The 16,749-nt window shown below is 38.5% G+C and overlaps 1 protein-coding gene across 3 annotated transcripts in view; it reads left to right on the plus strand.

Moving 5' to 3' along the window:
- The window catches only part of CADM2 (cell adhesion molecule 2), a 670,542-nt gene that overhangs the window by 645,272 nt on the left and 8,521 nt on the right, over positions 1-16,749 (plus strand). For all 3 annotated transcript variants that reach the window (XM_055702988.1, XM_055702990.1, XM_055702989.1), the window contains one exon: positions 15,962-16,087. In XM_055702988.1, coding sequence (XP_055558963.1) covers positions 15,962-16,087 — 126 coding nt within the window. The remainder of the gene's footprint in view (positions 1-15,961; positions 16,088-16,749) is intronic.

A 16,749-nucleotide genomic window follows, 5' to 3' on the forward strand; every position in this document is an offset into this window, starting at 1 on the left:
ACCTCTCCGATAACATGACTATCGGCTTCTGGGTGCTTGACTTCGTTTCTGTCTCATCGTGCAAAGGGGCTTATCATGGCTGTGGCGTGTGGTTTTGTTGTAGTGATTACCTTACGATTTTCAGGGGGGTTCATTCTCATTCATGCATGCCAGAAATGTATTTATTCTAATATTCACTGTTAATTTCCACAGGGCTAGTGAAACATAATGATTCTGCTCCTCTTCATGTTGCATTTTGAATAAAATTGTCTGTGGCCAGTGCAATTTGGATTTAATTCAGTGTTTTCAAGTGTGTATTTAACATTCCTGAGGTAAAACGAAGCAATTGGGCCCTCAGGCAACTCGGGGCTAGAGACACCCACTTTGTGAATTTAAAACAACTTCATGGGGCAGGAGGTCACACAGATGATCAACTCAGCCAAAACAATGCTGCCTCTAGGCATGCACCGTACAGCATATTAGTTATCCAAGGATGCATTTGTCAGGGACACATTTGTCTCCCTGTCTGCTGAATGGCTCAAACCACCCTTTGTAAACACACTTCACAACTTTGTTGCTCAAATCTGACCTAAGATGTATTAAATGTATTATAATGTGCATTTGGTTGTCATCCTGAGTACACAGGAACATTGAATAGAAGAAAATGCAAGAGGTCTTGGTCTTGTGGAACCTACTTTTGGGACAAGGAGAACTTCTTAATTTCCAAAGCAATAGCAGGAAGTAATAACAACACAATAGCAAGGCAATAACAATATTTGTGTAGACGTTTGTGACACTGGGGAAGTAATTTTAAATTACTGTTTTGCTGAAGCCGTATGAGCATCTTTCATGAAAAAGTAACAAAGAATAGTGCTAGACCTGTGGAAGGCAGGAGACCCAGAAAACTGTGTGGAAGCACACTCCTAAATATAGTTGGGCTACTATATCATTAGCAGGTTTTCTGAGAATTTTTCCTCTCCTTGAAGTCAAATTACCAAAGAGGAAAGGACTGGGGACAGCAGGAGGAAAAGAGAGATGGCTGAGGCACTCCAGAATGTTTTCACACAGAACTTGGGGGCAGAGGGTAATTTCAGATCAGACTTTTTGCAGCAGGATTTTATCTCCCCAGGTTTGTGGAGAAGATTTGGACCATATATTTAGTTGTCAGACTGTTAGATGAGGGCTTCCGTGTGGTAGTCCCATCAGGGCCCCTACCGTGTTTGGGGCCAACAGTGTACTTAGAAAGATGCGTGCTCACTGTTATTACATGGAGATAAGCTGCAGTGTATTTTTATCTACGAATGTTTTGTGCATTGAATATCAAGTCTGACAGGCAGAGAAGCAATTTCTGTGGTTTCTGGTTCTTACTTGGTGCTATTACAGAGAAACACCACCAGCCGGATTTTTACTTGCACAATTTCTCTAGTGAGTAAAGAGATACAAGAGATTTCAAATGAGTTGACCTTGCTATAAATAAACCTAGCTGTACCTGAGAAAAACAGAATTACACTAGTTTTCTCAAGCTGGCCATAAAACTGAAATCCTCAGACTGAAAATACTGCAATTGTCACAGAATGCTGAAATGTCAGCTCATTTCTTTGCAAATCTAACCTCTCAGTAATTGTAAACATAATTTGATGGAAAGTCCATTGGAACAATTTGCTGACCTTTGACATTCATGTTATGTATAATGCTTTGTAAAACATTATCTGAAATAATCTAGTACAAAATTATTATTTTTTCAGAATGGCTGCTGTGACCCTGTTTTTGAGATAAAGAAAAAAAATATTTCAAGAAAAAATAAATTATTAGAGCGAGACAAGGCCCTTTTTATCACACAGAGTTTTCCTCTGCCAATGTGCAGCTGCTTTCTGTGGTATAATTTCTAAGGCTTTATGTGAACTCCTGCTCCTTGATTCAAGTGTGTCCATTACTAGAAGGTAGAGAAAAGTAATTGAAGAGCCTGGTGAATTTTTAACAGTATATATATATAATAGTGATGGCAGCAATAAGACAACATAGAAAGAACAGTACATCTTAAAGCAATTGTAGAATCTTAGCATCCATCTACTGGATTGCAATTAATTATTAATTCTGTTCGTTTTAAGGTGCAGAAATCTGGAAAACCTCTTTATTTTTTTCCATGCATTTTTTGTTTTGTCAGCTTGTGACCCATTTCCTACAATTGTAGAATAGTATAAGCAGTAAGGGACCTCTGGAGATCATCTGGTCCAAGGCCAGCTTAGGGCAGGGTCACTGTACATCAGGTTGCTCAGGGCCTCACTCAGGTGAGTTTTACATTTGTCCAAGGATGGACAACCCACAGTATCTCTGGATAGGTTGTTCCAGTGTTTGACCATACTTGTGGTGAAAAAGAATTTATTAACATGTAGTCTGAATTTACAATTTTCCAGCTTCTGTCCATTTTCGGTCATCTCTGCACACCTCTAATAAGACCCTGGCTCAATCATCTCTTCTCCTTCCCATGTAGTAGCTGAAAATAGCAATGTTTCCTCCCTTAGCTCTCTCTACTTAAGACTGAAAAAATGTAATTCTCTCAGCATCTCCTCATACATTATAAGCTCCAGCCCCCAACCACCTTGTTGACCCTTACTGTCTTATCAGTGCAGGCAGCCACTAACTAGCTGACGTATGCAGGCTGTGAATTTGCTGGTTTATTTTATTTTTGTCTATCATTCACCAGGATCGTCATGCTTAACATGTGAAATATATTATATTATGGCTTATATTTGCAAAGCCATGGTAACTTTTGGAACAATACTAGTTTATAGCACCACGAAGATTTAACTGCTTATACCCTATGGCAGCAATGAAAAGCACAAATGCCCTTGAAATATCTAACATGTTCTTGTGCTTGAACAGTTACTAAAGTTATTAAGAGAAATCACTGTACCTGTACACATATTATATTAAAACAGAAACATTTTATGGGTCTATTGTGATTGTTGTGATTGCTTTTGTTGCTCAGTTGTCACAAAAATGGTAAGATTACCTTGTAATACTATTCACCGAAACCTTGACAGCTAAATGCGCGTTTGTGTGCTTCATGTAATTTCACAGTTCAAAACTGTGTTATTGCATTTGATTAACATACACATAAAGGAACTAACCTTTAAATGCTCCCCTGAGATTTTAGGAAGTTAGTGTAACAAAATATGAAGAAGTTCTAACTGTAATTTTCTAAGTTTAATTGTAATTCATAAATTATTAGTACTTGTGAGAAAGTAGACGTTACTGGGATGAAAAAGTAAACTGAAGCCAGGAAACTATAGCTGTTCATTTTTTAAACATAAATTCTCTGCTGCCTTCCTGTGTCAGCTGACATACATCTCCAATGATTAAATTATTAAAATGGAACAACTTTTCCTGTTAAATTCAAGGGTTTTTATGAACCCAAGGGTTGATGTCGACCTGTTTAACAATGTTCAACATTTAACAACATTCCTAATACTTCTCTGTTCCTATAATCTGGAAGTAGATTCATCGAAGTAGATTCATCCTATTTCTGGCTCATTCCCATATTTCTGGTTATTCTTATTTTCACCAATTACCTGGTGTTAACGGCTTTCAGTAATGTGGCTGTGTAAGGCTATCTTGTTCAGTCTCATCTCTTGGAAATAAAGGTATCCAACTATTAATTTCTTCATTATGCAAACACATAATAATATATGTTTGGTTTCCTTTTATTCAAAGAACAAAAAAAATATCCAACAAAAGCTGAATAAAAATTAAACTCACTTTTGTGAGTCCGTTTAAAACGTTTTCCAATACTGTTATATAGAACGTTGTAAGGGGACAGGCAAAGTACCTGCCTTACTCCTACTACCACGGTATCTCAAAGTCATTCATTGTTTTGTAAGTCATTCTATGAGTCAAGATCATACATTGTTTGTGGGCCTCAGTTTATTATAGGGGAACTGAGGCACAGATAAAGAAAACACTTTGCCAAAGCACACCCCCAGGTATTTGTTGCATGGCAAGCATTTAAACCTGATTTTCCATGATTATCCTTGGAAAAAACTAACCTTTCTCTCAAGGGGTTTCACTAGCATGGTGTTCTGGAGGGACACCTCACCAAATCCAGGCCTTATGTGTTGATTGAGCAGACTAAGTCATCACTAGGCAGAGCAAACATACGTTTTTATGGTAATGTTGGACTGCAAAGTGTAAAAAAAACCCTTCCACCTTAAGCACTGAACTAGATTTCGCAGGAACAGGCCACATGCTGCCTCCTTGGTCCAAGTGACAAGAGCAGCGCTTTGAAGAGAGGCTGCTACCAGCGAGGGGGACTCTTTGATTATGCACTGCCCAGCGCCGCAGGCTCACCGCTGCTGCTGGCACCAGACCCAGACATGCTGGTGTCAGAGAGAAACTGTCACAGTGGGCTCTGAATTCATGAATCTCACCTCCGCAGGAGGAGGAGCAGCTTGCTAAAGATTTGCAGAGGGCAAGAAAGGCTAAGAACACTGCTTCTTACAGCTAAAGGAATCCTAGCCTCTTCTTTAGTTTATCTCTGTCTCCTTTGGTAGCCAGTGTCTTCTAAACTAAAGCTGAGATCTAACACTCCAGTTTGAACTCAACAAAAGCGCTTAGTCTTGTTTTAATTCCCATTTGTTGTGTACTTACTTGTTTTACTGAATTAAGGGCTTTAACACCAGAAAGCTTGAAATATCCACATTTGGCTTCATATGCTCAACTTTTCAGAAATGATCTCTGCTTTTCAGCTGAATGTAGTGTCCACTAACTTCATCTTGGGAATGATACTATTAGAGCAGTTAGTGAGTTAGTCATAGTTAGTCATAACCAAAATTTTGCTGACCAACAAAAGCCTCTGCACTGAATGGAATGTCATAATCATCAGAACTGAATTTTTGGAGTGCATCTTTATTTTTAATCAGTTTAAGCACACATACTTCAGAGAGAAGCATCATGTCCCTTAGATGGCTAAAATGTAAAGGGAACAGACTTATTAGAAAGGAAGGGAAGAAAGATAAGAAAGGTTGCTCAGCAGTGGCATTTGGAAGAGTTGTGTTAATTCCAGCTTTGTTTGGAATGTTGTTTTTACTTTCACGTTTTGTGTTTCCTAAAGAGATGAGTAAGTTTTTAGAGGCCTTTTAGGAGGAAGTGTCATTTAATGAACCACTTCAGTTAAGTAGGAGTGGATGCCAAGTGATGTAGGCTAATGAGACAATTTAGGGTGAAGGGATTATATGGAAAAGCTCATGCAGTTAAAACAGAATAAGAATTGAATAGGGAAAATATTGGAAAGTTACTTGTTGGAGTGATCAATTATGAGATGAGCAGAAGATCTGTACAGAAAAAAAAATGCCATGAGATGTTTCCCAGGGTCATGAATGCTTCCAAGAACTTTTTCCAGACCAATGACTAGAAGGAAACCAGTTTTAACCACTGAGATACAGAGATGCTGTCCTATTAAAATCTGAAGAGTCCTGTTGCTACAAGGGATTTCTGCTAAGCTTTACAGCAATAATTAAAGGGCTAAGGTTCTCCTTGCTGGGCAGCACCTTGTTTTAAACAGTGTCCTGGCAAAATGAGTGCTCGACAGCAAGTACATATGTGGCACAGTAAACCAGAAATATCCATGGTTTGGCTTGGGAAGGAGATCAGTATGTTTTTTTTAAAAAAATAAGCACTAGTATTTTCAATGTTGAATTAATTTTTTTGTTGCTCTGTGAGTTGTAAACATCAAAAAGCTATAAATCATAAGAAAGAACAGCCCTTCTCACCACAATTAGTTGCTCTGTGCATATCCCGCACGTTTTTCCCCAGCCTTTCTTTCTTACTATAAGTTTTTAAAAGACCTTCAGTAATGTAGCAGATTTTGACTCTCCACATGTCACAACCACCACTGCAAGGGGAGCTGTAAAGTAAACGGAGAAATGGCAGCATCATTTTCTATTTTTCCCTTGAAATTTCTATTGTTTCTTTTTTGGGTAGCTGTTTAAATTTTTCTTAAATGAAAGGTCCTGAATCTCTGAATTTCTGTTCCAAGAGAGGCCTTCATTTTTCAGCAGTTAGAGTATAGTTTCAAACTATTGACATATTTTGCAGGACTTTTCTGATTTTTAAAGTTCCTCTCAATAACTGCGCCAGCATATGGCTTACTTATACTTGTTTCCCCAACATTAGACTTCTTACAGCTTTCCAGCATCAGAAACAGGCTCAAACTACTATTAAATTGGGTTTGCCATCTTCAAATAGCGTGAGCACAATTGGCATTTAGTTAAATAAACATGGCCCCATTATTTCTTAATGCCTTGCTTAACAACTTTAAGATTAGACCACATCTCCCATACTCCCAGTAGGCAGCACTTAAACAGTGAGTAATATTTCTGTCTGCCGTAGTCAAGTAATCCCAAATGTAAGTAATTTACAGGATGGCATTAGGGACTGTTACAAGAGACATATTATAATATGTCACTGAAAATCAGCCTGCCACTGCACGTTTGATCAACAGCCAGATGGAACCTTTTATCACATTTATTTAATCTGAAATATACATAGTAATTACAGTGGACCTCTGATTTTTTCAGTTCTCATTGCTGTCTCAAGAGAAGGTAGGAAATTAATCTGTCAGTTGCAAACTGGTTCGGAGTTGACCCACTTGGTAGAATCCAGATATATTGCAGCTAGCGGTGCTGACAATAGAGTTCATGAGTCCTGTTGGAAATAAATGCATGCTGTTGAGATAAAAAAAAATAGGCCCATAAACCAAAACCTGTGTAGCTTTATTTTTTTGTGAATACAAAAAGCCTTTAGGAAAGCAAAGACCAACCTTATTCTTAGCAAATCCATTACCAATCAATGGCATTAAAAGCAAACAGTCTCTTACTAATAGCTGGATGGTATTTAACTTTAATGCATCTGAAAACAACAAAGTCTTAATGTTCCCAGAGGAGAATTTGGTTAAGATATTGAATTCCATCAAGCATGTCATTATTAAATGGGGAAAATATTGTTGTTTCCATTAGTACAGAGTTGGCAAAAAGAATGGATAGCATTCAATTACACTATGGGCAAAAATTCAAACAAATTGAAGGGGTTTTATTGCTTGGACAGAAACTTCACTGATGGATAATGCCATTGTCCCAAAGAATTTGCACAAGATTTTACGCCCAAATTAAAACAGCTATAAAAGATGCCTTACATATTAACAGGAGTGCTCAACTTCCTATTAATAATTTACTTTTCTATTACTCTGTGCATTACAACAGACTGTCTCTGCTAATGTCTCTCACATCTTTGTTTCTGAGATGAGCTGGGTCAGTCAACAGCCTCTTTTGGATCAGTTACCCTAACCGCAAGTATGCCTGGCTAATCTTCTAGAGATATATTGACAGATAAAATATGCTATTAACTGCCAAAGTGGAAATTCTGTTACAATTACTCATACTGAGTAGTCCCACGACAGATTAAATTGCAATTCAGCGTGAATAAGGTGTCAGATTCTGGCTGTAAGTGGCTGGTTTACTGGGGTGTTTTGATGTCATAATAGGCTTACAATTATTCTAATCTGATTTGGTAAGAAAAAATTAGTATGACAAGCGTAAAGAATTCATTTGAACAATATGTTTTCTTCCATCACAGAGTAAGTTTTAATTAGAGCTGTTCTTCAATTAAATCAAAGCTGCCCTTCTTGGGTTTAAAACTCTCGTGAACATACCCAGTGCATTGTATCTTGTGTGACTGTGAATCTGTTCATGCCTCTCTGATCCTTATACAACCATTCATGTTCTCAGCTGACATTTTATGTCTGTGGCTCTGCTTTACTGGTGAGAAAGCCTTCTCCTCCTTAGCTTCCACCACTGGGAACAGCTTTGGCTCTCTCTTCTCCATTTCACTGAACCTCTGTTTGTTTCGTATCATTTCTCAGCTGAAGGCATGTCTTTCTTGCACTGCTCACTTGAGGCAGTATTTATTGTTTGAGCTCTGCAGTGGTACTGATCAGGTCTGAGAAGCAATCTGTGAGGGAGTTTGTGTAATAGATAGCATAAAAACAAAGTGGCAAAAAAATCACAGTGGAATCATTTATACTACTTTCTAGTAGAGTTAAGCTATTGGGACTTCCTTAAGGTTAGCAGAATAACTTTCTTATGTGCTTTGAGCCATTACTCTCCTAGCACTCTCTCCATAGTCCATGATACGTACTTGTGGTGATGTGTTGCTTTCTTGTGGTATGTGACAGATAAGGCTGCCAGAGACCACCTGGGTGCCTGGCCCCAGCCCCCGTGGTGGCAGGCAGCAATAGATGCCCGTGCCCAGAAAAGTGCTGAGCCCGTGCTGCTCCCTTCCACATCATGTTCATATTCCCTCTAGCGAACCAAAATCTGTAGGAAGTGACCAAAAGCCACAACTATGAGGTACTACAAGGAAGAGAGCAGAAGAGTACATTGGCTTCTCCAGTCTCTGTGTTAATTAGAGAATGGTTCATTATTTATATAGATAATTAACTTCTGATGACAGGAAAAGGAGTTGTGTGCACACACACACACCTACTCCAGCTGGTCTGTCCTTTTTTTGATGAAGAAAACCAAGAGGAGCAGGGATCCTCTTATATTTATGGATGGAAAATCGTCAGAAGAAAGATGACAAATAGGAAATGTGTTTTTTCTCACAAAGTAGGAGGTCATGCATCTTGATTTCTGGATTTCCTAGGTAGGGATGGGTTTTTGTTTTTTGATGTTGGGTTGTTTGGTTTTTTATTATTATTAATAATAATATTTTGAGTATCTAATAGGCTGAACTTTCCAAACTTCAATCTGCTTTCTTTTATTTTCTGCAATGAAAGCACTGAGCATTCTGGAACTTCACAAGACAAACCCTAAAATGCTGGAATCAGAGTGAAGGCATCACCTGCCAGTTGCTGCAGCCCACGGTCAACTCATTCAGGGAGAAACTTAAAGGGAAATTCTACAGTCATGTGTGCCGGTTGTCTCAATCCCTACAGCAGTCAGAAGTTATAGCTGGACAGGCTGCAAGTATTTCTCCAAACCCTGAACAAATTATCCTCTACAGGGAACAGGAAGAAGCCAAAAATTAGCAGATTTTAGTTCTTTTTTTCTTAAGACAAAGTCTGAAGCGATTAATGATTTTATTGACAGACAAAAACATAATGTTGTCAATAAGGAAAGTCTTTTATGTGCTCTAATTAGAGGAACTGTTCCCTTAGGAAACTGGAGCTTTTAAAGCAGTATTACGGGGAGGTGGGGGTAGGGTGAAAGAAAAGAAAAAAAACACCATTAAAAAAACCTGTGTCAGTGACACAAGGCACAAAATCTGGAACAAGGCTCTAAGGGCCCTGAAAAATAGTTATACTATTCATCTTAACATTGTAGGTATACAGCTCTCTTATTAGCATTGCAAAAAATGCATTTACAAAATAAATAAGTATGGGTAATGCTTTTATTTACCTTTGACAAGGGCCACCTACATACAAATACACATCAAAAGACATTTGGGTTTTTCTCTCCACTGAAAGAAGTCTTAGATTCACGAGAACAACATGAACTCTTCAAAAGGAGCTGCAGGTTCAGCTGCTGAAACATTAGTGTGGGACTTCTATCCTTCTGGGATGTCAGCTCTTCTTAATGGGAATGTATATATAATTCAGTAAGCACTGTGAAAAAAAAACACTTAGAGGCAAAATGGGCCAAATGCGCTACTGCAGTAACACGGGAAGAAAAGGCTATCAATTCTTTTGAAGGTTTACAAGTAAACTTTCTGCCTGTCTTCTCTATGGTTGATGATGTTCTACTATTAAAATAGCAGTTTATATATGCTGTATATTAGTACACTGTTTTGTTCTTCTTTGCTTCAGGCACTGAAGGAAAAAGAAGCTTGTCACATATTTTAAGATCAGAATTGGTTAATAATAAAACACATTTTCAATGAATGTCACAACCAGCCCCTTTGGGCAGCTACTCTTTGCAATTTAAATGAAGGTGCAGAAACTTTCTTTTCCCCCTTAACAATACTTTCACAAGTTTCACATACGTGTATTTTAGTGGTTAGCAGTATATTACAAAGGCAGATTAAAAGTACCTGTTTCAGCACTCCAGGCCAGGCAAGGGAAATTGAACTCAGGGGTGGCCAAATTAAGATGCTAAAATGGATAAATTCTACTTCCCAGCATTTATCACAGACAGCACTACTGCCACTTTTCCTAAAGCAAATACCTTGTCAGCTATCACTTCAGTCCTACCTCCTATCCATATTGTGAGTAATTCTTATTTTACTCTTTTTTCCTACTGCTGCTAGACAAATGATTGAGGTTTTTGCTTGGTGGTTGGTTGGTGTATTTTTTTATTATTTTTTTTTAGGTTTTAATTTTTTTCCAAATGTTACATTTGTGGAACAGTTAAAAAAAAGATATGGACCCTATGATTAATCTGACAAATTATATTAGCCTAAATACATTTTTAAAACCAAGTTCGTTCCATAAGCTGTAGAGAGAAATCTTTTCTGATTTCCGATAAGATAGTGCCTCATGGCTGACTGCCTTTTTAACGGAGTTGTGCAAATACTGCAGTGTGCGCTGACCCGTTATGAGACAAGGAGAAGCAGGAAGAGTGAGTATGGGGGAAAGGGGAAGAAGGTGAGGTTGGAAGGGCTCGGATGTTATAAATGCCACCTAACCACATGAAAAGCTTCCAGCAGGATCTGTGCCATATTGGACAGCAAAGTACTTGCAATGACGAGAAACCTCTAATGAAAACTTGATTCTTGGGCACAGATTTTGACTGAAGCTCATGTCTCTGCTAGGGTTTTTCTAAACGAATCCTTCCTACAGGTTTTCTGATATCTAATAAGGTCTGAGTTCTTGCAGCAACTTGTCCTCTCAGGCCAGTTATAGGAAAACAATAATCTTGAGGTATATACTGTCTCTTGAAGTTTGTGGTAATGAATCCGTGAGTAATTTGGACAGAGTGAGAAATCATGATCACACAAGCTATCCCTCCTTAGGAAATTAATTTGAAATGCTGAGAAATTTCAATGGGTAACATTTCTAATTTAACTTACATTCACTGGTGGACTTAACAAAATCCAGAACTACTTGCTTCCCATAGTTGTTTGGTCTCCTCTGGCTGGGGCACTGAAAAGTCGTACAGGTTTAGATGCCTCATGATTTGTGGTTCCTTTCGTTCCTTGCTAGATTTTCTCCAGAGATACTCACTCTGTCTGGGAGAGTGGGGTGGGAGCCCACCACACATTTTCACTCTGCCCTCATCTGCAACAGTTCAACAACCCTTCAAATATGGCAGAGCAATTTATTTAATTTTTGTGCTTTTTGGGTTTCCCCACCCTGAAATGCTCATTGCTTTACCAATCTGATTTTGAACCAGGCCCTTCAAACAATTGCTTTTGCAAATCTACAAAGTATTGGCAAGTTGGACAGTTATCACCTGTGGTCTCTGAATATGGGGAAAGAAGCATGAGTCACTGGAAGAGGTTTTTCTTCCACATAAATTACAACATGGAGCCATGCCCCAGGCTCCCTTACTGGAGCGGTTCTACTTTGCCTCAGCGATTGATTATTCATTAAATCAGTAAAAGTGACTGTAGGCTGGTGTTTTGTGCACTTCTCTGAGAAGTGGGACATCCCTGTTTTTTTCCCAGCCTTAAGGAACAGTACTTTATGAATAATGCATCTGCATAATACATCTTCATTTTGTGAATGCTATTTAAGCTCTACAACAAATTAAGAACTTTATTTCCTATTTTTCTTTTATCAGAAATGGTCAAAACAAATTGTTATTTTGCATGCCTCAAACCTGGGTACCTCTCACGCTCAGAGTGATTTTTTTAAAACTTCATAATCTGAGCCAAAAATACATGTTAGCGACGTTCTGCAACAGAGGGAGCTACTTGAGCATATATTCCCAAAAATATGCCATTTCAGCATTCAGAAATGTGTTTGTTCCCTTTGCTCAAGGAAGGGTTATCTGACCCTTTCCTGCAGCCTGCTCAGTCAAGTCAACTATGCATAAATAAGGAGGAAACTTATGCACAAGAAAATGAAATTAGATTAATAATTAACATATACTTTATGCAAAAGCATGAAAAACTGTTCCAGAATTTCTCTGCTTAACTAACGGGTGAATTCATATAAAAATATTCTACGCTGAGACTTTGTCAGCAGGTCATAAAAACCACATACCTATTTACTAAACGCATCTAAGATTTATCTGCTGTGTTTCATTTCTTAATGTTTGATACATTTTTTTCTTCTTATCATTTTAAGTGTGTTAATTCTGCAAGTTTCTGAACAAACAGTAATGGGCAAAACCCAGAAGTTCAAAATGGGTGCAGCTTCACGGCATCAGCAATCAGTATTTCGAAGAGGCTTCCTAAATTGGGGACAAAAACAAACAAAAGAGAATTATGAGCTTTTGTGTCATTATCTTGCTATAAGATTTCCTTAGTCTCATCAAAGAATGAAATAAAGAGAAGAAAACCCCTGATCTTTGAAGAAGTTCTAGTCTGATTACAAAAATTTAATTTCACTGTTTCAGGCCATGACTACTGTAGCTGTGCTCATGCAGTAAAAAAAACAGTCTACATTTAAAACAGGAACAGAGTAATCTATATTTTTTTTTAATGGAAACAGCTGGATTATAAGTATTTATTGCACAGTTGCATACCTAAGATTTCATTTGCTGGAGTTATGTGTGTGACAGGGTAGTTCTTACCTGGTAAAGCCCATGAAGCTTATAATAGGATTCAACAAATAATCTGAATACTGTTCTGTTTTTTGGAAAGCAAACTGTGGAGTGGTCAGTGCCCAAATACACACTTAGCACTTTCAGGTACTTTAATGAGAGTTTCTAATACAAATGCCCAGAACGCTTGGATAATTATACAAGTTCACTGTATAAATAGCTAAAATACAAAATTCCAAACCCCTGTATTTCTATCTTTCAAATACTGTTCAGGCACATTTTGACATAGTAATTATTTATTTGATGATAGATAGCCCCAGATCTATAATTCACTCATGGGGCTTAGGTCATTTCATGAAAGGCAAAAGTATAGTGCATTACTCTGTATGCATAATGTAGAGCATATTTATATTTAATGCTAACATTATTTTTATATGAGGAGAGTATTTCTATGAGGTGCACTTCCTGTTCAGAATATTGTTTATGTTGTACAGATTTTCATTCTGAGATGAAAGAATGCTTGTTTCTCAAGAAAATGTTTGTCCACTTTTGAGGATCTTTCTTTACTCCCTTCTTTTCCATCTCTTCCTTCCTCTCCTTCCTTTCCTTTTTTCTTTTTAATTAATCAATTCTTCACTGGTAATATAATGGTAATAGGTCACGCTCAAGTTTTTTTCCTGGACAAACTGGTCTAGCAATACTAATGAACATAATCTGGTTTTGATACCAAGGTTAAGAGATTACATCAGAAATGGAATACTACCTTTGCATTCCAATGAATACCTAAATTAATTTTAAAAGTAAAAGTTTTCAACCTATAGCAGCAGTAGAATCTCATTAATCCACACTAATAGGTGGGAACCTTTTATTTCTGCTGGCTTTAGGTCACTTCATGTAGTCACATCAGGTATGTCAGAGGGGGAGTGAGTAGACATGGAGGAAATCACCTAGGGATGAAAACACAGATGCATACTCATCTCAGTGTATTATGAGGACTTTTTATCTATGATGTTTATTAAAGCTCATAGAGGAGATACGTTGTAAATCTGGGTATTGAGTTGAGGCTGTACGCTGCAATCAGCTTTTCAAAAAATGCCTCTAAATAAAGCACTGTGCAAACCCCTCTTTGGATTATACTCTGCATCAGGAAGTATATTATCCCTTAAAATACCTGCAGGAGGAGTTAGCTTTTAGTGGGAAAACACGGTCATGCTGCGCCTGGCCCGGTGTTGGGGAAGAGCATCTCCTGCAGGTCACATGCAGCTCCTGGGGACATTGGTGCTCCTTAGTGCCCAGATGGGTGCTGCCTTTTGCTGCAGGCAGGAGGTTCACAGCAACATTGCTACAGGCACTACAAAGGGAGGAATTTGCTAGATGGCTCAAGCAGGCTGACAATCCTGCAGCAAGCTGTCACCTTACATTTTCTCAAGCAAGCAGTCACCTCCTTCCTACTCCCATTGGAAAACGGAGCCTCTGCAAGTGTGGGAAGGGGTGGCTGCATGCTCCAAGCTCTTGCTTTTGGGGAGGCAAGACTTCAGCAATCTGGCTTTTCTCTGTGAGGCTGCTGGTGCACAGAACTCCTTGGGGTCATTTCAAATCACCAAAATAGAGACAATGTCCCCTTGGACTGATTCTGTGTGCTCGACGTAGTGCCACCAGCAGTAGCATCATGCCAGGAGGTTCATGGAGACGGAGGAGGGTCAGGCACAGCTCACTTTATAAGGTGTTTCTAGCTTTTTTGAGGCCCATACCTAGTATTTGCCATCATGTTCACAGAAGTGCTGTGGCCAGCTTCCCTCTTAGCAGCCAGAATAAAAAGACAGGGAGCTCAGAAAGCCAGCAATAAGTGACAAAGCCATGCCTGATGGCTTCAGTGACTGTTAAGAGCAGAACTGCAACAGTGGTCGTGCCACTCTGTGCTCCAACAAACCTAAAAGTGTAGTTTCTGTATGCCTGACAGTTTACAAAAGGAGGGGAAAACACAATTCTTTTATTTCATCTATATAACATTATAGTTTTGTACACTTGTATATGTGTAGATATATCTATACATCTTACTCTTATATGATGATCCTGGTCAGCAGAATGTAATTATGGTATCATGGAATCACACCTCCTTGGCATTATCAGAGGTCCTTCTATCATCTTTACAGACTTGCCCTCTTTTCTGTATAAATATTTTTCCTGCCTTTCCCTTTAGCAAAGCAAAGAAGTTGTTTGCAAACTATTTGTAGAATATAAACAGCTCCTACAAGGGAAATGCCCTTGAAGCAGTGAGAGTAGACTGACTGCAACATACAGTACATGCTAATAGCATCTTCAGAGAATTACTATTACTTCATAGCAGAGGCTTTTTCATTAAAATAGAAATCTTACCATGATCCTTAGATTGAATTTTTACCTTCTTTTGCATATTTTAGGTGAGTCAACAGTCACAGGTTGCTGGTTCATTGTTCAAAAGCTCCAAAGAATTACTCACCCCTAAGCAGTGCCATTTCCCATGATTGCCTCTTTGCAACTTTTGTGAAGTACCAGGCAACAGAACAGGCAAATGACCAGCACAGAAAGCTTCAAATCCAGCAGTATTCCTAGCGCTCTGCAGTTAGTAAAATGAACCTGCTGATACGTTATTATGTCTATTACAGCCTGCTAACGTTGGGTGTTAATTGAGTATTCATAGTGAATTCACAAACTGATGCTTGAGACTGAATGATGTTCTTTCAGGTTGCCTGATACCTTTATCTGACCAAATTCATGCAGACTCAGCCGTGTGCAGAGGAACTTGGCATGGCTGCACTTTATCTGCCTTTTTATTTCTGGTGCAATAGGACAGGAACGAGAGGAAGAGAATATATAAGGGTTACCCACTGAGAATCAATTCTATAAATTATGTATTATGCAGACACTATTCTGCTGATGCTATCTGATCCCCAATTCTCAGTTCCTTGTTTTTCTTTCTATAAATAGCTATGGCTAGGTTTTCAATTGTAAAATGATGAGGACAAAACCAGAAACCTTTCCCATTTAATAACCTCTGCCAAAGAAGAATAAGGTAATATTTTTCATAACCCTGATGTCCTCAGGGCTTTAACAATCTGGGAATACAAGCAGCACTATGTTGTTGATAAGATACTGGTAGTAAAAGTGGGAATAACCATGCTGAATATTAAAGAGGGAAATGCCCTATTTTCAGGATGATTGGTATAAAACTTGGTATTGTGAGTTTTCCTGTCAATTTTTGTCTGTGTAGGACGACTTTTGCTTTCTGTTTCTCCCTCTAGATCCAAATGCTTTGGCTGGACAGACTGGACCTGACCACGCTCTTATAGGAGGAATAGTGGCTGTAGTTGTCTTTGTAACACTATGTTCTATAATTCTCCTTGGTCGATACCTGGCAAGACATAAAGGTAGGACAGATTAAGTGGAAGTTCAGTAACTTTTGGAAGTGAGGCATAATTTCATCTGGGAGTGCTGTGCCCTTTCACCTTCCCCCACCTGCTAAATGGTTTGGCCAAGAAAGCTGGGTTCCCAGTCTAGTTGCAAGTGAAGTCCCTGTGAATTTTACCCACTTTTCCAGTGGACTGGCTAAGGCAAAGGATGTCTAGCCACGTGCCCAAGGTCATCTCAAAAGTCAGGGATTTAGAGACTAAGAGGTAAGATTGCCCCTTGGTTTTGGCACGTAGCTGTAGACACTTCATTACATAATCTCATAGTTTTAACTAGTATATCAATTCACCAGCATATGTATCTATATTAAGTGAACAAGATTTTTCATTTTAATAAATTGTGCTGATGCTTTAAGTATGTATATAAGCGGTGATATTAGAAGCCAGTGGTGAATTTTCAGATGAGTGACTCTTTTACCAATGATTCCACTGGAATAAGGGGTTCTTTCCTAGGCCAAGCTTTAATTTATTCAGAGATTTCACCTTAAGAATTTACTCCATTTTCAGTCCCCCCTGCCATTAGAGATAACAGGGATGGAGTGACACTGACTTCTAACTAAGCTTCTTTATGATCCTATTTTGACCTAGTTAAATCCAAAATAATTTATTGAGATTTGACCTCC

Source organism: Falco cherrug, chromosome 2, assembly GCF_023634085.1.
Source record: "Falco cherrug isolate bFalChe1 chromosome 2, bFalChe1.pri, whole genome shotgun sequence".
NCBI lineage: Eukaryota > Metazoa > Chordata > Aves > Falconiformes > Falconidae > Falco > Falco cherrug.